At 51.2% G+C, this 24690-nt stretch overlaps 1 protein-coding gene across 3 annotated transcripts in view; it reads right to left on the reverse strand.

Moving 5' to 3' along the window:
- Window positions 1–555: 555 nt before the first annotated feature.
- Window positions 556–24690, reverse strand: part of FECH (ferrochelatase) — a 40361-nt gene continuing 16226 nt past the window's right edge. For 2 of the 3 annotated variants that reach the window (XM_062201723.1, XM_062201722.1), the window contains exons 5-11: window positions 16928–17062; window positions 14347–14453; window positions 10796–10894; window positions 6846–6953; window positions 6278–6442; window positions 2730–2789; window positions 556–2292 (exon numbers count right to left, since the gene is read on the reverse strand). In XM_062201723.1, coding sequence (XP_062057707.1) covers window positions 2158–2292; window positions 2730–2789; window positions 6278–6442; window positions 6846–6953; window positions 10796–10894; window positions 14347–14453; window positions 16928–17062 — 809 coding nt within the window. In that variant the 3' untranslated portion in view covers window positions 556–2157. The remainder of the gene's footprint in view (window positions 2293–2729; window positions 2790–6277; window positions 6443–6845; window positions 6954–10795; window positions 10895–14346; window positions 14454–16927; window positions 17063–24690) is intronic. The other variant, XM_062201724.1, reaches the window with a different exon arrangement.

The raw sequence follows: 24690 nt of genomic DNA on the forward strand, positions 1-24690 counted from the left end.
GGGCCACTCGGTCTACTTGCAGCCTAGTTCCCAAAAAGGTGATGGCAAAACAGAGTTCAAGTCCGACTACCTATGTTTTGTACTAACAGAAAAAGCCAACAGGAGACAGGGGGATGTAGATGCTACTCATGGACCAGTGTAGGAGGACTATTACCAAAAGCTGACGGCATATTCCTTTCCTTGTTTCACAAAGTAAACTCGTATTTGGTCACTGTGACGGGCAGGCATCAAGCCTAATGCTTAAGATGCCAGGTAAGACACCCACATCCCACGTCAGAGTACCTCCAGCTCCTGATTCCAGCCTTCTGCTAATGCAGACCCTGACACCGAATAACCATGATGTGGGACAACAGCATGATTGTAACTGGCTGAAGCCTTAATGTCATAATATTATCCACAGCAAATCCTGAATATAGAAGATCTATGAATCCCCTAGTACTGTCACTTTATAAACTGGCTAAAAAGAAAAAAAAAACAAAAAACAAAAGAAATACTCTTTTGAAGAACAAAGTTTCTCGGCTTGGAAGAAAGAAAAAGAGATCATTACAAATGATCTTCATGGTTCCATCAGAGATTTTTAATCCATTTAAATCCAAATATAGAAGATCAAATTCTGATCTGGTATTATTTCTACATTTTTAGAGTAACTTTTCACTCACAAGTTCAAGGTGATAATGCCATTGAAAATATCCACAGGGCACTACTGGCAGGAAACCCAGTCATACAATAGTGAGCTGCATTAGAGCGGTTTTTTTCTTTACTGTATTTTTTCAAATGTCCTGTTGTGTAGCTGTGTAATTTTCATTAATGAAAATTTGTAAACTCAGAAGGAATTCAAGATTACAAAATACAGTTGACTCCATAAAATAATCCAGGAGCCAGTGTGCAGACAGCAGGGCCCGAAGCCCCTGGCTGGGAGGCTCACCAGGGCGGGAGATGTAAAGATGGATCCCACTGTGAAGCGTTTCCCAGCAGCCCTGTCCGGGGGGACAGGAACAGTGGACGAAGCCCCCTTCACTTGGCACCAGACTCCTACCGAAGCATGAGTGGCTGACACGGTCATTAGCCCTGCGTGCTGGCGCGGCCACGAAGCACCTCTGAGAGCTGCACTTGATTCAGTTCTAGGGTAGAGATGCCAATGTGACCAGCAAATGGTGGTCTCACTGGCTAAAGCAGCCATCAAAGGCAACCAAACTGCCTCACCAGCCTCCTGCCACCCTGGGCTCAGGGAAAAATGGGTTACATTCTTTTGTCAAGTTATGTTTCATAAACTCAGCTATGTTTATTCTTTTTAATTTTTTTTTCTATTTATTTGACAGAGTTATAGACAGTGAGAGAGAAACAGAGAGAAAGGTCTTCCTTCCGTTGGTTCACCCCGCCCCCCCCAAGATGGCCACTATGGCTGGTGCTGAGCAGATCCAGGTGCTTCTTACTGGTCTCCCATGTGGGTGCAGGCACCCAAGCACCTGGGCCATCCTCCACTGCCTTCCCGGGCCACAGCACAGAGCTGGGCTAGAAGGGGGACAGCCGGGACTAGAACCCGGCGCCCATATAGGATGCTGGCGTCACAGGCGGAAGATTAACCTAGTGAGCCACGGCGCCAGCCCCAGCTACGTTCATTCTTAAAACTATAGCTATGGGCACAAGGCTGCAAACAGATCCATTCATACTGACAGCCCACAAAGGAGATTCTCTTTACCTGGGCAGGAAGTTTGGGACAGTAAGAGTAAACTCTGTGTTTAAGATTGGTGAGCCTGGCGTCAGTTTAACAGCTCACTCTCAGCATGTCCTGGTGGGCTTTCCAGAGGGGTAACTGTACCCAGAGAGGGGGGCATAGAGGCCTCCTGCAGAGGGCGACAAAAATAGAACACGCGCACACACACACACACACACTCGGCAGGAAGGACTTCAGAGCTGGGCCCTCTGGGAAGCAGTGTGCACCCAAGGGCCACACACCAGGGCACCTCACAAAGCTCATGGGAAAATGGAAGTAAGTTTGCTTTGGTTAAAAAAAAAAGTTTCGAAATCCATGCATAGTTTTTTGTAACAGGCACATTCCCTGAACCTTCTGGAGACCCCTTGTGTGTGTCACATGACTTCCTTGATCTCTCAGTGCCATATCACAGGTCTCTGGAGGTGGCCCTCGGCCAGCCCAGGTCACAGCCGCTGGTTGGTGAAAAAGGACTTGGTCTCCCTGCAGACGGGATTCACACAGAGCGGGCAGCCCAGGGTCCACTGCTTGGAGCACAGCTCGTCTGACTGTATGTGCGCATGCACCAGGTCAGCCAGGGCCTGGAAGACAGACAGGAAGCACATCAGAGGCTAGAGTGCCCGCCCCCACCTGCCCACTGCACCCCCCTGCCCTGGGGGTTCCTTTCATCTGCGTTGGGAAGCTTCTGAACTGCACCCCACCACGCCTCCCTTTCCTAGGGTCCTCGGCCTCGAGAAAGTTAAACGCGAGATTTCTAGGACAGAATCCTCCCGCCCCGCCCATCAACCTTCGCTCTGCAAAGCGGACTGTAAATCACACAGTCACAGGTGCGGAGAAGTAAGAAAATGGGGGCAATCCGAAGGAAAAAGAGTGAGCAGATAAGGAATTCGATTTTATTTTTGTAATTAATTGGAACTCCAAATGTTCTAATATGAGAGAAAACCAATATTCTGCGGGAGCTTCTCAGAGGATTACTCTCCAGCATGTTCTACTAAAGCGGTTGCAGCACTGTAGATACCTTAGAGAACAGCGGATTTCCATTAAGAGACTCTGCTCTTCTGATGTTTTCAACTCCACACTGAATCCAATGAGAAAAGAGAGGAAAAAACACAAACACGTTTGATTTTTTTGTTTTTTTGCTTTTTTCCCAAAAGAAACTGCTACAAAAACATAAACACACACACAACTCAAGGGTGACTTCAGTGTTCACGCCCTGCTCTGCACGGAGAGCAGTCTCGGCCCAGCGCCTGGGCTGGTTCCCCTACCATCAGCGGCTCCTCACTTCTGTCCTTCCCCAGCCCCTCACCTGCCCACGCCTGCTTGGCTTCTGAGGTCACAGCTGATGGACTTCTCGAGTAATTTAAATAGTGGATTGCTCTGGTTTTTGTCTGCTTTTCTAATCTACTTTTACAGACTCTGCTAAGTAGAATATTGCTTAAGTTAGTTTCCCTACTTACTTTGATCCCAAGTGCTAAATGAAGTAAATTAATTTGTGGATTATCAAATGTATACCGAGTCTAGATTGGATCCAATTCAGAGGTGAATTGTTACAGAGAAAAATGCAAAATAAAAAATCTGATGATCATTTCAGTACCTGCTCCTCTCTCCAAAAACCAGCAAGTTATTATTCCTCAAATAACTGAAAACCGCCTAATTGTAATTACTCAGGTGGTTAGGATCCTTTTTGGCCCTTTCTCGCTGACAGCCTGTCAATGCTGTATCTTTTAGATCAGCATGAACATCAGGAGTCTGGGTGGGGAAATGCTGCGAGTCCACAAGCCCATGGATCTCAGCTAAAGAAGAGGCTGCATCTTAACAGTCACAGAAGCGAGGGTCACAGCGGGACACCCGTGTCTGCAAAGGGCCCCGTCCAGCACCCAGCAAGGCTGCAAGGTGTGTGTGTGGGGGGGGGTACATTGCTGGAGGGCAATCCGGGAAAGTTTGTGTCAACGTGAAATTCCAATCTCGGGAATCTGCCCTAATGAAATAGCTGGGAAGGTGAAACGGAAAACACGCATTACAGAATGATATGTGACAGGGTTCTGCTGTGGGGCGTACAGATGATGACGTACTGTGTGTTTCTCTCAAAGAAACACTCCAAGGACTCCGGATGTTTTCCCTATGAAGAAATGCTGACTGTCTGAAGAGAGACACGTTCGTCCTGATGGAGCATTACATAGTCTATACATGTACAGAAACATCACATAACTATGTACAACTTTTATGTGGCTATTAAAAAAAAAAAACCTTAGGGGTCAGCGCCATGGTATAGCAGATTAAAGCCCCAGCCTGCAGTGCTGGCATCCCACATGGGCGCTGGTTCGAGTCCTGGCTGCTCTACTTCCGATCCAGCTTCCTGCTATAGCCTGAGAAAGCAGTAGAAGATGGCCCAACTCCTTGGGTCCCTGCACCCACGTGGAGACCTGGAAGAAGCTCTTGGCTCCTGGCTTCAGATCGGCTCCGCTCTGGCTGTTGCAGTCATTTAGGGAGTGAACTAGTGGAATGGAAGACCTCTCTCTCCCTCTCTGGCTGTACCTCTCACTCTGTAACTCTATCAAATAAATAAAATAAATCTAAAATAAATCAAAAATTATAAATATTTTAGACATCTATTAATCAGATTTTTTAAAAAATTACATAGGTCTAAGTATATTTATTGCTTTGGGTCTACAGTATATCTTTTTTTTTTTCTTTTTTGACAGGCAGAGTGGATAGTGAGAGAGAGAGACAGAGAGAAAGGTCTTCCTTTTTGCTGTTGGTTCACCCTCCAATGGCCGCTGCGACCAGCACATCGTGCTGATCCAAAGCCAGGAGCCAGGTGCTTCTCCTGGTCTCCCATGCAGGTGCAGGGCCCAAGGACTTGGGCCATCCTCCACTGCCTTCCCGGGCCATAGCAGAGAGCTGGCCTGGAAGAGGGGCAACTGGGATAGAATGCGGCGCCCCAACTGGGACTAGAACCCGGTTTGCCGGCGCCGCAAGGCGGAGGACTAGCCTGTTAAGCCACGGCGCCGGCCCTACAGTATATCTTTAAGGAAGAGAAAAAGCTTACAAGCCAGGGTGGATAAAATACCATTTTGTTACGTGTGTGGGAGAATGCCATTTCTGTTAAAGTACCCACACATTCAGGAGGAAAAGGGGACCCACTTTTACCCAAATCCTAACAGATGTTACCTCTGAGGGGTAAGATCATGAGTGCATTGTCTCCCCGATATCCTCTGAAATGTCGGAGGTCTTTATTCTTCCCATTTACTTCTATTTGGGGGGGGGGGGGGGATTCAAAGAACTTTTTAAAGTTAGGCAGTGGTTGTACACATGCCATAGTGTCCTATTAAAACAAAGGAATACGTTGTGGCTAGGTGGTTTTCTTTACTATGTGGAATAATTTATTCATCACAGATTCTCCCTCTGAGGACTGAAGGATAACCTGGGCTTACTGATATGAATGAACATGAACTCTCCCTCGATATAAACAGAAATTCACCTTCCAAACACTAGGCTGAGCTGGATTCTCCCTGGCATCCTCTTAGCAGGCTCACAATTAGCCAAGGTCAGGATGGGACACGGCAGGCATCATTAAGTGAAACCCACAGGCAACACTCTAACCTCGTCCTAGCCAATTACAACTGGCCTGCAAATCCTTTACCAGAACCACCGACAAGTCATTTAGGGACTCCCTAACTTCCTCAATGTTTGATTGATGACTGGCATGGACATACAAAGACTGGGGGCTCAGGGACCCGCTCAAGAGCTCCCCCCGCCTCTCTCTGCCCTGCCCTGCACCTGCCACCCAGGCCCAGAGAGGGGGCAGCATCCTTCGAGGCCAGGTCTTCATCAATCATGCACGGAAAGACCAGGGCCAGGAGTTGGCTTCTCGGCTCCCGGCGTTTGCGCACTTCCCACAGAGACAAAGCCATAAATGCGATGCAGGTTTCGGGCTGGCTCCCAGAGGCCCTGAGATAGGTGAGCAATAGTTTTTCTCTACCCCGAGTGAGAATCCACATCCATCTTGTATCACAAGACACCTGGGATACGGTATCTGTTATTTCAATAATCAGATTGATCACAACCCAGGAACGGAGAGCTAATTAAGTGAGTGCATAAAACAGGTCAGAGAAATCACATCACACGTGGCTTCCGTGCTCATCTCTTAAATCACAATGACTCCCGTATGCCTGGAAGCCCAGTGAGAAGCAGTGCTGTAGTCCCAAGAAAAGGACGTGGCTGGATTAGGCCAAGAAAGGGGATTAGAGAACAATGCCTCTGAACTGGTGAGGCCAATGCTTTTTTCGTAAAGAACTGTAGGTATCATTATGTTCAATTTGTACAGTGACTCAAATGACAAAATGAAATGATGTTACTAGAGCTACCCAAAGGCACAAATGTGTCTCCCGCTGCTGAGGTGGCACTAGCTGCCATGTGCTGAGATGATCCCGAACAAGGCACGCACGGCGCACCCAGGCACACAGAGGAAACAGGATTTTGGAATGACACCATGAGGAGCCGCGGAGACAGCTTCCTCCTTAAACAAATCACGATGGGATCAATAAGCTGCACAGGTGCATCTACCTCCTTGGCTAAGACCTGCGAGTACTCGATATCCAGCTCGTACAGCGTCTCGATGTGGTCACTGGTAAACGCGATGGGAACCAGGAGGATGTTCTTCCTGCCCCTCTCACAGAGCCCTCTGATGGTCTCGTCCGTCTGAGGCCCCAGCCAGGGCATGGGACCGACCTGCGAGAAAGGAGAGGTGTAAGTGCGCTGCCTTCCTGGTGTGACTCTGGCCCGCCACCGTGCACACACGGGTCCGGCAGGAGAGGGAGCCGCCCTTCCACCTGCTTGGCTGGCTTCCGGTATTAACGCATGGAAGCACAATCCTTCTAGAAGGTGGTCCCCGATAAATAAGTAACGATTTCTGGCATTACAACTGAAAATGAAATCTTCAACCAGCGGAACTGAACCAGGCGCCTGATTTCCCCTGCTGTCTGACTTGCTGGCAGAGCTTTTCTGCCCACAGCAAACAATCAGGTGACAGAACACCTGTCTACAGACAAAGCCAAATCCTAGGATTTTACCAAGGCTCCCACGGCCTTTTCCAAAGGAGCTGGCAGCCTGCAAGCGTGGGGAAGCCACCCACCTTGGACTGCCAAACCAGCCGGTAGGGGTTGGAGTAACCCAGCCGCTCCATGACTCCGTGCACGGTGGCGCCCACCTCCTGAGGATAGGGGTCCCCTCTGTTGACCACCTGCAACAACAGAGACGCAATGGGTGCTGAGTGGCCAGCGCCGTGAGGGGCTCCGAAAGCCTGCAGCCACGTGGTGACATGGAGTGAGCCCTGGCCCATGGTCCTCCCTTTTGCCTCTTGTCTGAATGACACTGTGACCCCAGCTCAAACACCATGCTTCCTTAGCTCAGTTCTTCACTGGCCAAAGGAGAGCAAGGCACTCCGGCATCGTCGAGGCCCTAAGAGAAGTCTACATGCCGCATCGTTTGTGGTACACTCACAGGGTCTTCCCCACCCTCCCCGCCTGGGGGCAGGGAGAGTCAACGTGCCCCGGGAGTCCCACGGGTGGGTGACTTTACAGCGAGAACTGCTGAGTTTACGGCAAACACCAGTGGAACGAGGAGAGGCACATGGTTTGGGTATAGCAGCGTGACCTATGTCTTCTACTTCTGTTTCCTCTCCCCTGTCTTCCCACGCCGTGGACTGTGGGCAAACACCGTGTGCCTGTGGATGCTTGCATCATGTTCCTGACAGGACACCTTGCTGGCACCCACGAGGAGGTCGCAACAAATTCTCTTTTATCTGCTTTAGTATTTAGCTGGGTGCTGACTCCCTAAGCCCCTACCCTCCTTGACTTTGTCCTGTAACACCCACTGCCTCCTAATCTCCCACACTATTTTCTTATGCTGTGCTTATTATCTTTCCCGCCTGCTCTCCAAAGACTAAGATTTTCTTCTGTTTTCTCCATTCCCATATCCTGTGAGAGTGGACACAATAGTTCTTGGAACACAGGTGCTCAATAAGCGTTACTGAAATGAGTGTTGACAAACAATACTGTTATTGCCAGTGGTTATTTAAAAAGCCATTATAAGCACACACATATGGGGAAGGCAGGAAATAAAATGTTGCCATTAGGAAGCACAGTTATACTATTACAGACAAGACCCCGAAAAGGAGGCCAAAATCCGTGGTAGAAGCTTGAGGAATAACAAAATATTTGCATAGCATAGTCTCAACGGATCTCCTCCAAGATACTGTTAACTAAGTGGAGGACAAGAATGGTTTTAAAATGGACAAATGCCGCATCTCCACCCGCCACAAGCGGCCAAGGGTCACATCTCCAGCAGCGAAGTTGGCAAAACAGCCCAGTGCTGCTCCAGCCGGTAGGGCACAGCCGCAGCCTTGTAGCGAGCAAACATCAGACAGGTCCAAACGGCGCTGCCGGGCCACCAACACGGGGCAGAACGACTCCTCAACAGTATCGAGGGGAGGGAGGCACGCGTGGCCAAGGAGGCCAGACAACCAGATGCATGAGAGCCCCCGCACTGGATTCTGGGAGGGGAAAGGGGCTTTCCTGGGAAAATGAATGAAATCCAAATACAGGCTGGGAGTTTAGTTAACAGGACTGTAGCACATTCACTCATTTATGCATTATGATAACTGTACTATGCCGAGGCAAGATGGCAGAGGGGGTGGGGGAACACTCTGCACTCTCATAGCCACTTTTCTGAAAGTCTGTAAGTGATTTCCAGGGGCCTGAGAGGCCAGCATCCCATATGGGTGCCGGTTCCTCTTCTTCTGATCCAGCTCCAAGAATGCACCTGGGAAGGCAGCAGAAGATGGCCCAAGTTCTTGGGCTCCTGCCACCCACATGAGAGACCCAGATGGAGGTCCAGGCTCTTGGCTTTGGCCTGGCCCACCACAGCTGTTGCAGCCATTTGGGGAATGAACCAGTGGATGGAAGCTCTCTCTCTTTCTCTCTGTCTCTCTTTCTGCCTTTCAAATAAATAAATAAATAAATTTTTAAGTGATTTCCAAAGAGAAGTCTAAAAAGCCACTAGAGGGGCTGGCGCTGTGGTACAGTGTGTTAAGCCACCATCCCATATGCAGTGCCAGCATCCCATATGGGCGCTGGTGCGAGTCTCAGCTGCTCCACTTCCAATCTGGCCCCCTTTAAATGAGCCTGGGAAAGCAGTGGAGGATAGTCCAAGTCCTTGGGCCCCTGCACCCATATGGGAGACCCAGAAGAAAGTGCTGGCTCCTGGCTTTGACCTGGCCCAGCCCTGGCTGTTTGGGCCATTTGGGGAGTGAACCAGCAGATGGAAGCTCTTTCTGCCTTTCAAATAAATAAGTAGATCTTTTTAAAAAATGCTGCTAGATGGGGCCAGTCCTGTGGTATAGCAGGTAAAGCCGCTGCCTGCAGTGCCAGCACCCCATATGGGCACCAGTTTGAGTCCCAGCTGCTCCACTTCCAATCCAGCTCTCTGCTATGGCCTGGGAAAGCAGTGGAAGATGGCCCAAGTCCTTGGGCCCCTGCACCCACATGGGAGACTCAGAAGAAGCTCCTGGCTTCAGATCAGCACAGCTCCAGCCGTTGCAGCCAATTGGGGAGTAAACCAGCGGATGGAAGACCTCTCTCTCTCTGTCTCTCCTTCTCTCTCTGTGTAACTCTGACTTTCAAATAAATAAATACGTCTTTTAAAAAAAAAAAAGTCAACACAGGGCAAAGAGCGAGCTGGGCTGGGCTTCTCCCCACCCCCGTCTCCGCAGTGCTCAGCCCTGTGACTTCACTGCACTCCTGAGTCTCACCCACAACCCCCTGGGAGCAGGAGAGGGCCAGAGGGCTGGAGGCCAAGGGCGGCACCAGGACCCTTCAGGGGTCTCCTCCTGCCCCACAGGGGAGCAGCCCTGAGAGCAACACAGGCCTGGCCTGGGCAGGCAGAGGATGAGGACAGGGTGGGAGGAGGGGTGTGATGACACCAGGAAAGAGGAGGTAGGAGCTTGCTGACATGAAACAGGCAAGCTCCCAGAAGAAGAAACTTGTGTCCAGGGCCACCTGCTGCTCAAGCAGCCACTGTCTGCTTGGTTAAGGTGCAGGTGTGGGGAAGTGCACACAGGTCATCCCTGACGACCACCAGGTGGCGGGAGGGAGCAGGAAGAAGAGGGGCCCCTGGCGCTGATTAATCCCACCTAAGAGAACCTCATTCCACACCCTTCCTGTGCAGAAGGTGATGTTTGTAGGACACAGACCAGTCCCACACTGAAGGAACTGGTTACTGATTCACAGTGTGTCGTCCTGCGTCTTAGCAAATGTGGTATGCTAATGACCAACCTGGTCACAACTGGGTACACTCAACATTCACTTGGCACAGTGTGGATGTTTGGTTTGAACATGGAATTCAAACAGCTCCTGTCCAGTGCTGAGGGCGAGCAGAGGGGACTGAGGGCTTGGTCTGAATGGCGACTGCGCCACTCAAACACTGGGCACCAGGCTGGGCTTCAGCAGGGCAGGCAGAAGCAGTCTGTAGTTAACCGTCCCACTTACTCGAAACTCTGATTTAAAAAAAACAGATTTATTTATGTATTTATTTGAAAGGCTGAGTTACAGAGAGAGTAGCAAAGACAGAGAGAGGGGTATTCCATCTACTGGCTCACCGCTCAAATGGCCACAATGGCTGGGACTGGACCAGGCCAAAGCCAGGAGCTTCTTCTGGGTCTCCCACGTGGTGTCAGGGGCTCAAATACTTGAACCACCTTCTACTGCTTTCCTAGGCCATAAGCAGGGAGCGGGTTCAGAAATTATGGAATGCCAGCATCGCAGGTGGTGGCTTAACCCCTTGGGCCAATACGCCAGTCCCCCGGAAACTGTTATAAATGAATGCATCTTCAAGCTGCCATTAACATAATTAAGAAAGACAAAAAATCCACTTGGAATAATATAATTTGAATTCATTGGTATGAAGCTTTAAGAGGTAGGTGGTGTTAAGTCTGGAAATTGGGGGTTCATCCTTGCCCTGGGGTTTGCGTTCCCCGTTGGAAAGGGAGACCCCCCAGGCCTCTCCCAGCAGGCGACCCTCACTTACTGACATCGGCAGGGAGTGCGCGGAGAACAGAATGACCACCTCGCTTCGCTTCTCCGGGGGAAACTGGTCCAGTTCCTTCAGAATGTGGTCTGCGAAGCACTGTGCGAATGGGAAGAAAGAAATGGAAGGAAAAGAAAAAAAAATTTTTTTTTTTTTTTTTTTTTTTTTTACGAGAGCTACACCACAAATGTCAGTGCGCCCCTCGGAACCTGGAAGTCTCTATTCTCACAATGGCAGCCAGTGCAGTCTCTGCTCAGGTTCATCATCAGAATGGATCCGAAGGGGTTCAGGGCCTGGGGAATTTGATGGGAAACGTCTGAAGCTCGCTAATGGCTCCGGGCAAATGCAGGCTGGGCTGTGCTTCCCCTCGGGAGGGCCACGGCACACTTCCAGATGGGAAGCAGGAGCTGCTCCGCGAGCAGGGAGGCGGCTCCGGGGTCTTCCTGAGCCTTCTGCGGTCTGGCTTTCAAGCGCAGCCGGCTAAGAGCCGCGAGCCAGATATAGCAGGGGAACGAGAGGACGCCCATCTATTTTTACAGCCTCTTCCTTCTCGTTCTTCACAACAAGCTCGTGAGAGCAGATGACCGGCCAGGCGGTCCCCATTCGGTGGAGAGGGGAAAAGGCGTGCGGGCTCAGGGGCCTGGTCAGCCGCATCTGTGAACTTGGGCCACGACAGGTCCGGCCTCCTCCCCCAGGCCTCCGTCCACCAGAGCAGTGAACTCCCTCCGCCTTGCTGGCACTCAGCAGCTCACACCCGCCAGGTGCTGAAAGGCCAGATCTGAAGGGGCTTCCTTTCATCTTCCACTTTAATCTTTCTTTGTCATTTAACTTACAAAGAAAATGCTAAGGGGCCCGGGCTGTGGCTGTGGTACAGCAGGTTAAGCCTCAGCCTGCAGCGTGGGCATCCCTTCCAGGTGCTGGGTCGAGTCCTGGCTGCTTCGCTTCCTTTTCCGCTCCCTAACGTGCCCGGGAAAGCAGCGAGGAGGCTGCACCCACATGGGCGACCTGGAGGAAGCTCCTGGCTCCTGGCTCCTGGCTTCAGACCATTGCAGCCATTTGGGGAGTGAACCAGTGGATGGAAGATCTCTCTCTCCTTCTCTTTGTAACTCTACCTTGCAAATAAATAAGTCTAAAAAAGAAAAGAAAATGCTACAGCGGACAGTGATGGGTCAACTGACAAAGCTGGAATGTGGGCACCAAGTAGATAAAAGTCAGCATCAGTGCGGAGTGTACCAGGTGAGTGCTGTACTGAGGCTGTGTAAGCGAACACCCCTGATCTGTTTTTAAAAAGCACACACTCAAGTACCTAGCTATAGAGGGTGGGGAGATAGCAGAGTGTGGTGTATTTACATATACTCCGCAAAGGGTTAGAAAAAACTGTGTACATACACACACACACACACACACAGAGCATGCAAATGATAGAGCAAGGGGGACATATTGATACTATGTGAATATAGGTAAGGGACAGGCCAGCGTTCCTTATACACTCCTAACCTTGTACTTTTCTGCATGTCTGAAACTACTTCTGAAAGCCAAGGCTTTTGTCAATTATAAAGGATCACTTTGGGGCCAGCGCTGTGGCGCAGCGGGTTAAAGCCCTGGCCTGAAGCACCGGCATCCCATATGGGTGCTAGTTCTGGTCCTGGCTGCTTCTCTTCCCATCCAGCTCTCTGTGATGGCCTGGGAAAGCAGTAGAAGATGGCCCAAGTCCTTGGGCCCCTGCACCCATGTGGGAGACCCAGAAGAAGCTCCTGGCTCCTGGCTTCGGAGCGGCGCAACTCCAGCCGTTGCAGTCATCTGGGGAGTGAACCAGCAGATGAAAGACCTCTCTGTCTCTACCTTTCTCTGTAACTCTGCCTTTCAAATAAATAAAATAAATCTTTAAAAAAAAAAACAACTTTAAAACATAAATAAAAAGTGAAGGATCACTTCTGGGAGCCAGAGCGGCGTGCCCGTGCAGGTACTCTGACAGAGCGATGCTCAGCCTACAGGACGGGGAGCATACTGTCCCCTGACAGCACTACACGGCCCTCACCCGGCCAGAGGCCTCGAAATCTGGGAAACGAATGCCCTGAGGCCCACGTGGTGCTCAGAGCCACCTTCCTTCTTCTTCGGAATTTAAGATCTGCGCAGGGAGCAGCAGTGAGAGTCCGGGAGGCAGCTGGAAACAGCATTTTCCGGCGGTCGCTCAGGAGCGCAGACACCGGCCTGGACAAGCAGGCCCAGGGCAAGGCTGCCACAGGCTCTGGACCTCCCGCCGGCCGTGCAGGGGCGGCGCCGGCCCATTGCTGCTCACACCGGGCAGAAGCGTGGGTTAAGAACTGCACTGTTGGCTTTGCTGCTTTACTGAGCGAGAGGGAGACCCGTCTCAGGCAGCGGGCAGCGCTTCTCCTCTCTGCAAGGGCGCGGGCGGCCGCTGCCCCCTGCCCAGCTGCGGGGCTGTCCGCGCAGCCCCTCCGCAGAAGGAAAGGGGCCCAGCCTCTCAGAGCCGTCAATCACGCGGCCCAGGCGGGCAGACAAATGCCTCTAAAGTCCCTTTCATTTCCCGAACAGAGACTTCCTCAGTGAAGAGACCTTCCCGTCTCCTGCTTCCCCCTTTTCAAAGGGGTGCATTTTAATGCAGATCTAATTACTCACTCCATCAGGGCAGGCAGATGCTCTGCAGACCCTCCGTTCCGCTACCACATGTCGGCGGCTCCCGGGCCGCCGGGGCCCGCATCCTCACCCATCCCGACGGCAGCTGCCCGCGTTCCGCTTTCCACTTAAAACTGGGTTTCAACCCGGGCGTTAACCCTTCCCTTGCCTGAGGCTCACTTTCCTCTCCTGGGAGAGCGGCCTTGTTTTAGTGATGTCTAGCGCCACCTCGTGGCCACGGGTTTTAAGCACGTAGTCAGAGGATGTACAAGGGGAAAGCAAGCAGGATGAGACCAAACCGCTTAGCGTTTCTCCTACCGACAGAAGAAACTGTTTGCAGGATTTAGGGCAATGTTTTACCAGCTCCACTTTCATGCAAAGAACAAAATAACACCAGAACTTCTGACTTTACACTTGTAGGCCTGATTCTCCTCAAATCAAGCACTGATTCATTTATATTATATATAAAATAAACTGTATAGAAGAAATTACAATTTTCTAAGTCTTTGAAACTTTCTCAATTGAAACGTTAAATTTGCTTTCACATCTCAGAATATGTACATACCTTTACATTTCCCTTAAAAACTCTTTGTCATTTTAAAGGAGTTACAAAATAGAGGATTTCATTCATTCCAGCCTGTGAGTGTGTGTTAGCTGAAACACATGCAGAATCTCTAACACTCTCCTGGTCCCTAGGAAACACGACACTTTCTAAAAGAGAATTTTGTTACGGCTTGGAACTATCAGCATTAATCTGAAGAAAGAAAAGAGGGCAAACATTTCATCTTTATCTTCCTCTCTTTTTGTCATCAGTTATGAATCTGCTATTTTTTCAAAATCCCCAACACATAATTTAAGTCCGAGGACAGTAAGGCTCAGAGGGCGTCACAAACCCAGGGCAGCGGCTGACTCACCTGGATGAGGAGGGGGTGTGTGGGCCACCTGTCAATAGTGCTCCACCTCATGGCAGGCTTCTTGCCCGCTCCAGTGTAGTATCTGTAAATTGCATTTAAGCTGCTGCCTGAAATATACGGGGGGGGGGGGGGGGGGGGGCACTTAATAGATGCATTCCCATCGTGGTGAAGTAAAAACCACACTAGTAAGGCAGTAATTACAAGATCAAAGTAGGCGACATCTCCTGTGCTGAAACAGTCTAAGAACAATCATTCCAGAACCTTACAGTGCAACAGATCTACCTACCCTACAAATGAAGGTCACGAAAACCCAATCAATTTCGACCGATGCTCAAAGATTCCTGAGACCATTTCTAGTGAGAGACACGATGGCCGTGGATTGATGAGAGAGGAGTGGCTGTTATTTGCAAGGACCGAGTCTTCACAACTGAAAGCATGCTAAACTTTTTCTTCCCACCATGAAGGTGATCAGCCCCATCACAGAAAATGCAGGGGGTGGGGGAAGAAATGGAAAAAAAAAAAAAAAAAAGAGCCAGCCATTAGCCCAGCCAGCTAGCTCATACCACTCATGTTTATCCCAGCACAGTCATTGTCTGTGATTTTTTTTAAAGTGGTCTTCTTTTACAAAGTTGTAATCTCAGTGTAGGTACAATCCCATATCCTCAAAATCCAGGGGCCCCTTTACTTAATATTAGGAGGTGGACATATTTCATGTTGCAGAGAGATTTATCGCCGTCTTTCTAATGGTTTCATGATTAGGAGAGCAGCTTACTGAGGTTTCCGTGAGCTCTCTCTGTTTTTATCTGCTTCTACAAAATGACCATCCCCATCTGGGAATAAGCTCAGTGGACACCCAATCCTTAGAGGGAATCCAAGAAAGCTTCTGTTTCTAAATGAGAGAAATCACGAAAATTCCCAGCCTGAAGAGAGCAGACGGTGCCAGCAGAGCACAAAGGAGCAGGCACTGGGGCCAAACCCTAGTCTTGTGAACACAACCCCAACGTGGTGCCTCTTCCCCAGTCTTACCACAGGGCAAGTCCCAACACGGCTCCATGCCTCCCATCACCAATCTACCGATTCTCTCACTATGAGGACTACCAGCTAGGTGGCCAACATAAAATGCTAGTCGGGCAAAGCCATATTTCAAATCAAATGTGCTCTTGGGCTAAGACTCAACTTTCAAAAATAAATAAATAAATGGGTTCCATTCGGGCAAGTAGAACACAGTGAATCGGAAGAATCCAAATTGAGTCCATTCAAGGTTCAAAAATAATCTCTCCATAAATGCAAACCACAGTTTACAGGTGGATGCTGTTTTCAGATGATCAACAGGGCTTCGGGAAGATACAGGAGCTCTTTCGGGAGACTCGGAAACATGCAACAAACTACCAAGAAGTAATTAAGATGGGGGAAATAGAACAGAAATTGGCCTTCAACAGGCGCAGAGAGCACACTGGCCCCGCCACACTAGCACAGATAAGACACGGCAGATAAACAGCACTAAGGGGCCTCGAAGAACAAACGTGCTTCCCTCGGCTCCCACAGCTCGCAGGTGAAGACGAGGTGCAACAGAGAACTGAGCACACGCGGAAGCTCTGAGCGCGCGGCGAGGGGCGGCGGGGCCGGACCCCGCGGCCAGCCCCTGGCTGCAGAAACAGGTGCCGGAGCTCATCTCGCGGTGACGGCAGATGGTTCCGTGCTGAGGCCGCTTTCTGGAGCGAGGCGAAAGCACAGCTTAAAAAGGGCTCAGCTCTCACTCACTGCCCAGTAGCCTAGTGGGGTTACGGAGGTACATGCCCAAGGGAATCACACTCCGAACTCCTGCGGGGCACTGAGGACTCAGCTGTTCTCATCGGCGCTCTCAGCGAAGCCGTGCGGCACGGAACAAGCCTGGACGGCCGTCTCTACTTAAAGGGATGATCTGCCTCAACACCCCCACGTCGGCTCGCTGCCTATAAAGCGTTCGCTCTCGGTCCTTGAAACAGAATGCAAACAGACGTACATATTCCGGGGTGGCAGGGAACGCTCTACCCGCAAGTAAGGACACACAGGCTGCCAAAGCTCGCCTGTTCTCCAGTTCCAGGTAAACACACCGGGAACAGTGGGCAGTCACGCGGTCCGAGGCCAGGAACGCTGAGGCAGGCTCACAAAAGAAACCCCAAACTGGGCTTCAGTTGAACTCCAGATGGAAGCACAATCAAACACCGATACGTCCTGGGAATACGCAAACCGTTTCCACAGCTAGCGCCTTTGCTACGCTAGCAAGAATAACCCCGGCGAGCAGGCCGATGACCAACGGAGAAAGCGGCTTTGGGCTCCTGACTGATCCATCACCCGGCTGCGGGAAGCCCTGCACGCTCCTGCCACCCCCTTCCCGCCACCATCTGCAATCCTCAGCCAACTGGCCAATAACTCAAGGGACAGATGAACCGTGAGACTTCAAATGGACGGACCTGAACTCTCGTGTTTAAAGGAGACAGGCTGCATTTGCCATTCAGATTGCAAGTGATTTCTCCTTTGCTCCCTGGCTGTTTGGGCTGGGGCTGGAACCACGCTCCCGCTGCCAGAGGGGCGCGCTTACCGGTGGTAGAGCAGCTGTACTGTGGGTACTGTGTGAAAGCAATCGCCCGCTCCAGGCCGTCCCGCTCCATCTCTTCAATGGCTTCTTCCGTCAAAGGATGGACGTACCGGAATCCAATATAGTATTTGTGAGGAGCTATTAGGAGGCACAGGGGAAAGGAGAGAGCATTTGTCTTTATATGGATTCCTTGCAGTCACCAAACATAATGCATGCCCAGGACAAAGAACCGCACAGCCGGCTTCCTGGGATGCCCGCAATGTGAGCAGAGCTTGGATCTCACTCATTCTCCAGCTGCTGGGTGGACTTCCAGGCACTACTGGATCCCATCCACTCCCTTCACTTAGCACAGTGGCTTTTTAAACCCAAGTTTCTGTCCTAACTCTCTGTTCTTGGCTGCAGTAAGACAGACTCGAGAAAAGAGAGGGAAAAAAACTAATACTTTTTTGTTTTTAAGTTTTTGTTTATTTATTTTGGGGTGGGGGAAAAGAGGGAGTGAGCTATCACGCCATGCATTGGTTCACTCCCCAAAATACCCACAATGGTCAGGGCTGGGCCAGGGCCAACCTGGTAGCTGGGAATACAGTCCAAGTCTCTCCCCTGGGTGGCAAGAATCCAGACATTATCACTGTCTCCCAGGGTCTCCATTAGCAGGAAGCTGGAGTCAGAGTTGGGTCTCAAATCCAGGTACTCCAATATGAGACACAGTGTCTTAACCACTAAGCCAAACATTAGCCACCTACTTCTCACTCTTAAAGTGTAACCTCCCCTGGTGTACTGGACACCATGGCAAACAATTCCTCTTCTAAAGATTTATTTATTTACTCGAAAGGTAGAGCTACAAAGAGACCAAGACAGAAGTCTTCCATCAGCTGGTTCATTCCCCAAATGGCTGCAATGGCCAGGGCTGAACTAGGCCACAGCCAGAAGCCAGGAGCCTCATCCGGGTCTCCCACATGGGTGCAGGGGCCCAAGCACTTGGGCCATCCTCCACTGCTTTCCCAGGTGCATTAGCAGGGAGCTGGATCAGAAGTGGAGCAGCCGAGATTCAAACCGGTGCCCATATGGGATACTGGCACCAGAGCCGGCTTTATCCACTACGCCACAACACCAGCCCTGTGGCAGACATTTGCATTACTTTCTTCTCTCATTTAAGCCTCCATTTTTCAGATAAGAAAATAGATACTCTGAAAGTTAACAGGTCTGCTCAGTCAGCTAGAATTGTACCTTGGTCCCCACCCCAAGGCCCATGCTCCGTCCACACCCCTAGCGTGCTCCTGTCACCCAGGCCCCATAGATTCCAGGTCACCTTGTTTGTAAAAACACATGTAAAAGCTCTGGGGTATAGGAACAAGGGTTACCGATAACAAAGGATTAAAATGACTTTCCTCTTTGCAAATACGTATAAAACAAAGCTTACACTGGCGGCCCCACCGGAGATTTAAGGTCATTTTTCTTGGCTCCTAAATGGCCCGACCCTGCTGCACATCCTTGTGTCCCTTCCCTGTGGCTCAACAACCCCCTCTTCTATCTTCTCTATCCTCTACTTCTTCCTTTCCTACACAGGGAAAGCATCCACACACAGTGTCGCAGGACTTATGAAAGCCTGAAACGGAAAGCTCCCTGAAGTTACCTGCTTTTGTTTTCCTGCCTTTTCATAGGATTGTGTGTGCCGTATGCTCCCGGATGACGCTGAGAGTTCACCATATAAATGTTGAGTAGGGGGCCAGTGCTGTGGTACAGCAGGTAAAGACGCTGCCTGTGATGCCGGCAGCCCATATAGGCGCTGGTTCGAGTCCTGGAGGCTCCACTTTTTTTTTTTAAGTCAGAGTTACACAGAGAGAGAAGGAGAGGCAGAGAGAGAGAGAGAGAGAGAGAGAGAGAGAGAGAGGCAGAGAGGGATGGAGGGAGGGAGGGAGGGGCCCTTCATCTGCTGGTTCACTCCCTAATTGGCTGCAATGGCCAGGAGCCAGGGGCTTTCTCCAGACCTGCCACACAGGTGCAGGGGCCCAAGGACACGGGCCATCTTCTTCTGCTTTCCCAGGCTATAGCAGAGAGCTGGATCGGAAGTGGAGCAGCCGGAACTCAAACCAGCGCCCATATGGGATGCCAGTACTGCAGGCTACGGCTTTACCCACTATGCTGCTGATGCGCCTGGTAAAAGACGGCCCACGCACTTGGACCCCTGCACCCATGTAGGAGACCTGGATGGACTCCTGGCCCAGCCCTGGCCGTTGTAGCCATCTGGGGAGTGAACGAGTGGACAGGAGGTCTCTGTTTCTGTCTCTCCCTCTCCCTCTCCATCTCTCTGCTCTTCAAATAAATAAATCTTGAAAAAAAAAAAAAAAAAAAAACAAGAAAAAGAATGAAGCCAAGATGATATCACGTCCAAAGCCCTGGCAGCAGCTGCAACTGAGAAGGTGACTCAAAACTGTCGCAAGAGATATTCAGGTGTAAGTGAAGAAGCCGAGGCATTTACCATACATGAGCACACACAGGGCCACACGGTGACACCCCCATCGCCTGGTGCAGGGAGCTGTGAAATCATGGAACTCACTACCAAGCGCAGAGGCAGAGTTTTGTTAGACGAGAGCAGTGTCTCTGTGCACAGGAACAATGACTGGACTCATGGTTCCTGGGCAGGGGACTGCAGAAAGAGGAAGCAGGAGTATGACGGGTGACGAATTACAGTTAAAACGCACCAGAGGACGTGACAGCGTGGACAAACTCCCAGTGACTGATAGCGCAAAGATTATGTGCTTCATGCTAAACCTGCCAGCTGTCACAATGCCATCAGGTCCATTTTTAAGCAACTCTGGGTGATCGGAGCGGAGGCTTTGCAAGCCACGAGAAATTGCTTTCTAATCTGTTTTGAGACAATACAATTATCAGATTGACAGTGTCCGATCCTGCGACGCGGCAGGTCAGCGGGCTTCATGCATTTTCCTTCTCCCTGTCCAGTATTTGAAAGGCACAGTGTAAAACCCGGTGTCCAGGAGCCCCTCCCACATGCAGGCTAAGACAGGGAGAGGCTGCTCTGTCAGATAAAGGCGGGGCAGGGGACGTGTTTTCAAGCAACAGAGAGAGAAAAATCCTCTGGAATGGACAGATAATGCTTTCTAAAGAAGCCTGGCCATGTGCGTTTAGGAAAAGGGGCCAGGCACCAGGTGACGGGGACTGACTGGCCTGAGGAGCCCACACTGCTCACCATGCGCCCTTGCCCCTTGCAAGACACAGAGAGGGAGAGGGGCCGCCCTAGTGCTAGCCCATGGCACACCTGGGAGGCAGCACATCTGGCCGGCGTGAGTCACAGGCCCAGCCACACGTGCTGCAGAGTGGCTGCGCAATGAACACCGGCGAGAAAGGACGCAGAAGCTCGATGTTAAACAGCACGACTTCACAGGCTTAACACGTACGGAATTTCCAAGGCCTGATTTGCACCTGAGTCTTCGAGAGAAAGGTTAGAACTGTGCAGCAAAAGGCATGGTGGTAAAGCCACCGCCTGCAGAGCTGGCATTCCATATGGGCGCCAGTTCGAGTCCCGGCTTCTCCACTTCAGATCCACTCCTTGCTAATGGCCTGGGAAAAATAGCAGAAGATGGCCCAAGTGTTTCAGCCCCTGCCACCCACATGGGAGACCTGGGAGAAGCTCCTGGCTCTTGGCTTTGGCTTGGGCCAGCCCCAGCCATTGCAGCCATCTGGGGAGTGGAACCAGTAAATGGAAGAGCTCTTTCACTGTGTCTCTCCCTGTCTCCCTGTAACTCTTCCAAATAAATACATAAATCATTAAAAAAAAAAAAAAAGACTTCTGAATTCCATTGGGTCATGAGCCAATGCCAATGCTGAGCAGAGGTAATTCTCACATCCAACGTTTGGCTTGCTCCAGGCTAGCACCTTGTCAGGAAATCGCACTTAAGGTTCACAAGGCCCCTGGCAGCTGGGTTCTAGAAGCATCCCCATTTCCAAGACAGGGCATGGTGAAGTCAGTCATACAGGCAGGACCAGGGAAGCCAGGGTCCCCTGACCAAGAACCATGCCCTAGGCCGGCACCTTGGCTCACCTGGCTAATCCTCCACCTGCAGTGCCGGCACCCCCGGGTTCTAGTCCCAGTTGGGGTACCAGGTACTAGTCCTGGTTGCTCCTTTTCCAGACCAGCTCTCTGCTGTGGCCCAGGAGGGCAGCGGAGGATGGCCCAAGTGCTTGGGTCCCTGCACCCGCATGGGAGACCAGGAGGAAGCACCCGGCTCCTGGCTTCGGATCGGCACAGTGCCGGCCATAGCGGCCATTAGGGGAGTGAACCGACAGAAGGAAGACCTTTCTGTCTCTCTCTCACTATCTATAACTCTCTCTGTGTCTCTCTTTCTCACTAACTCCGCCTGTCAAAAAAAATAAAAAATAAATTAAATAAATTAAAAAAAAAAAAAAAAAAACTATGCTCTGACCCACCCAGCATCCCATGGAGAACTGAACTGTGCTACTGAGCAGTACTTGGAGCGTCACAGAAAACAGGCACAGTCCAAGAACTCAACCAGGATGATTCAAGACATACTTGTGATCAAACGATACCTCCTCTGTTTCCTTCTCTCTCACCACAGTGCAGTGCAACTGTATGAAACCACCTCCCAGCTACAGTCCCTGCGTGACTCGCTGTCTTAGCTAGTTGGTCAATTTTACCCAAAGCCAATGCCAGTCTCAAAATTTCCATACTGGCTACCAAGCAACAACTACTGCCCCTAAACACTGGCAGCATTTAACATTTTTATCAGTTTGTAACCATCGCATTTTCTTGCCTAAAGAGTTTTCTTATTAGAAATTAGCCAGGTGATGTCGTTCAAGAGTAAAGTTGAAAACTACAGGTGAGGAAGGATAAGACGGGAGGATGTCGTGGCCCACTTCCTGCCTCTGTAACTGAACACGACAGAGGGGCAACTGATAAAGAACAGAGGTTCGGCGGCCGGCATCGTGGCACGGCAGGTTAAGCCACCGCCTGCAAGGACACCAGGCAGTTTGGGTCCCCGCTGCCCTGCTTCCGATCCAGCTCCCTGCTGAAGCATCTGGGACAGCAGTGGAAGATGACCCACGTGCTTTGGCCTGTCGTCCACGTGGGAGACCTGGATGGAGTTCCTGGCTTTGGCCTGGCCCAGTTCTGGCTGTTGCAGCCATTTGGGAATTGAATAGCAGATCAAAGATTCTCTCTCTCTCTGGGGAGTGAACAGCAGATCAAAGATCTCTCTCTCTCTCTGGGGCGTGAATAGCAGATCAAAGATCTCTCTCTCTCTCTCTCTCTCTCTCTCTGCCCGTCTCTCCCCCTCTCTGTAGCTGCCTTTCAAAATAAAAATAAATAAATCTAAACAAAATGGAGGTTCCCTAGCTCATGGTCTGGAGGCCGGGAGGACCCAGTGTGTGGTGCCAGCAGGTGCTGCACTGACACAACAAGAGGCATCACACAGCAGGACACAGCACAGGCCAGCTCCCCCTGCCTCTTCCTATAAAGCCCCTAAGGCCACCACACCCACCCACCCTCAGGACCTCATCTGGCCTGGACCACCTCCCCCAAGCCCCACCTCCCGTGCCAACAGCATAGGAATTTGGGGAGTATGTTTCTTACCTATGAACATCTGAGGGACACATTTGAACCCCAGCGAAGGAGAAATGCGAAAGAGAAAGAAACAGAAACGTGACGGAGGCGAGGGAGAAGGGAAATGACTGTGCTGTCCCCCCAGAGAGCCACCGGTGTCTGCTCCCCCAGCTTTGTGCCACTGAGAAAGTGTGAGAGCAGGACAAACAGCCTCCTTCTGGGCAAGCGGGGAGCCTGGGGCCGCAACCAGCGGCCTCCAGTGCCAAGCCCCGCCCCCACCTCCAGTGCCAAGCCCCGCCCCACTCCCCGGGAGTTTCGGAGCTCAGGCTCTCTCCCTTACCCACTCCCATCGTCAGCACTCACACACCTCCCTGCCCCTCAGTGGGCTGGCTTGAAGCAGCAAAGTCCCACTAGGCTGGAAACTTCTCATAAGTAGACGGTTTGCAACTTCGAATAGCAGCACGAGGCAGTGCCCCGTGCCAGGTCTTCAATGGGTTGCTGCTAGTGAACGAATGGGTGGCCTTGAGCCTTATCAATGCCATGCTTCCAGACCCCCACAGCAGGCCTGCAAAAATGAGGTGCAGGGGGCTGTTGTCGTGGCTCAGTGGGTGAAGCTGCCACCTGCATGCCGGCATCCCAGATGGGCACAGGTTGGAGTCCTGGCTGCTCCACTTCAGATCCAGCTCCCTTCTGATGTACATGGAAATGCAGCAAAAGATGGTCCATGTGCTTGGGACTCTGCCACCCATGTGGAAGACCTAGGTGAAGTTCCTGGCTCCTGGTTCTTGCAGTCATTGGAGAGTGAACCAGTAGATGGAAGACCTCTGTGTGTGTGTGTGTGTGTGTCTCCCTCTCTCTCTGTAACTCTGATTTTAAATAAATAAATCTTAAAAATAAAGTGACGAGGCGTTCATCTCCCATGCAAGAGAAAGCCACATTTAATCTGCTTGCCTCAGAGGGTCCCTGGTGTGGCCCCCATGGAAGGTGATGTGCCAAAGATATCAGTCCCGATGCCCGTCCTGGGTCAGGACCTGGACGAGTCCCCGAGATCCAGAGAAGCCAGAAGCAGTGTCTGAGAGAAGTGGTGCCTGCCTGGGTGCCAGCCGCCCGGAAGCCCAGCTCTGGGAAGGCCAGAGCGCGCTGACTCACCACTTCTCCCTCGCTGCCTGGGAGGTCAGTGCCTTCGATTAGCTGCTGGTTCGCTGCATGGATGAAGGGGGATGGATAGGGGAATTAACGGATCAAAGAGCAGGTAAGTGAGCGAGCGAGCAAGTGAGCTGAAGGAGCAGAGGAGGAAAGACAATTTCCTGCCACATTAGGGGTGATTTAGTGATTGCTCAGGCCAGCCACTGAGCTGACCCACAACTTATCCCCGGCACTCTCAAGGGGCAGGCATTCGGCACAGCACTGAAGTCGCGGCTTGGGGCTCCCACATCCCATACTGGGCGCCTGGCTCGAGTCCCAGCTCCTCTGCTTCTGAGCCAGCTTCCTGCTAACGTGCACCCCAGGAGGCAATAGGTGTTGGCTCAAGTAGTTGGGGCCTGCCACCCATGCAAGAGACCCGGATTGAGGTCAGGCTCCTGGCTTTGGCCTGGCCCAGTCCACGCTGCTGAGAGCATTTGAGAAGTGAACCAGCAGAGACAGATGATCTCTCTCTCTCTCTGCCTTTCAAATAAACAAAGTAAACAACTAAAAAATTTTTAAATCACTTTCACAGTAATTTCTATGGACATTATTATTCTTGGGCACCTACCAAAGAGAGAATAATTAATTCTAGAATCTACACAAACTTGCCATTTCTTTCTTTGCACAAAACTGGCACATATTAAAATGATCAGAATTTGACAGTATGTGGGACACTGGGTCACACCTGGGCATTCTGTGGGACTCTGTCCAGCTGACCTGGGCGGTGTCCACCCAGCAGCCTCACCGCGAGACCACAGACAGGGGGAAACAGGCGAGATGCACTTACACCTGTTACTTTCCCAGGCCTGCCTACACCACGCACAAGCAACACAGTACAAGGAAACAGAAGAAAAGGCACCTTTCCACCTTCTCTTTCCACTCAAGACAGCGCAGCAGTAGTCAATCCGATTCATCTTTTACAGGACGGACTTTGACAAGGAGAGGGTTTGCTCTCTATCAAGTAGGAGCCAGAGGGCAGCCATGTCCCCCACGGCCAACACTA

This window comes from Lepus europaeus, chromosome 9 (assembly GCF_033115175.1).
Source record: "Lepus europaeus isolate LE1 chromosome 9, mLepTim1.pri, whole genome shotgun sequence".
Taxonomy (NCBI): Eukaryota; Metazoa; Chordata; class Mammalia; order Lagomorpha; family Leporidae; genus Lepus; species Lepus europaeus.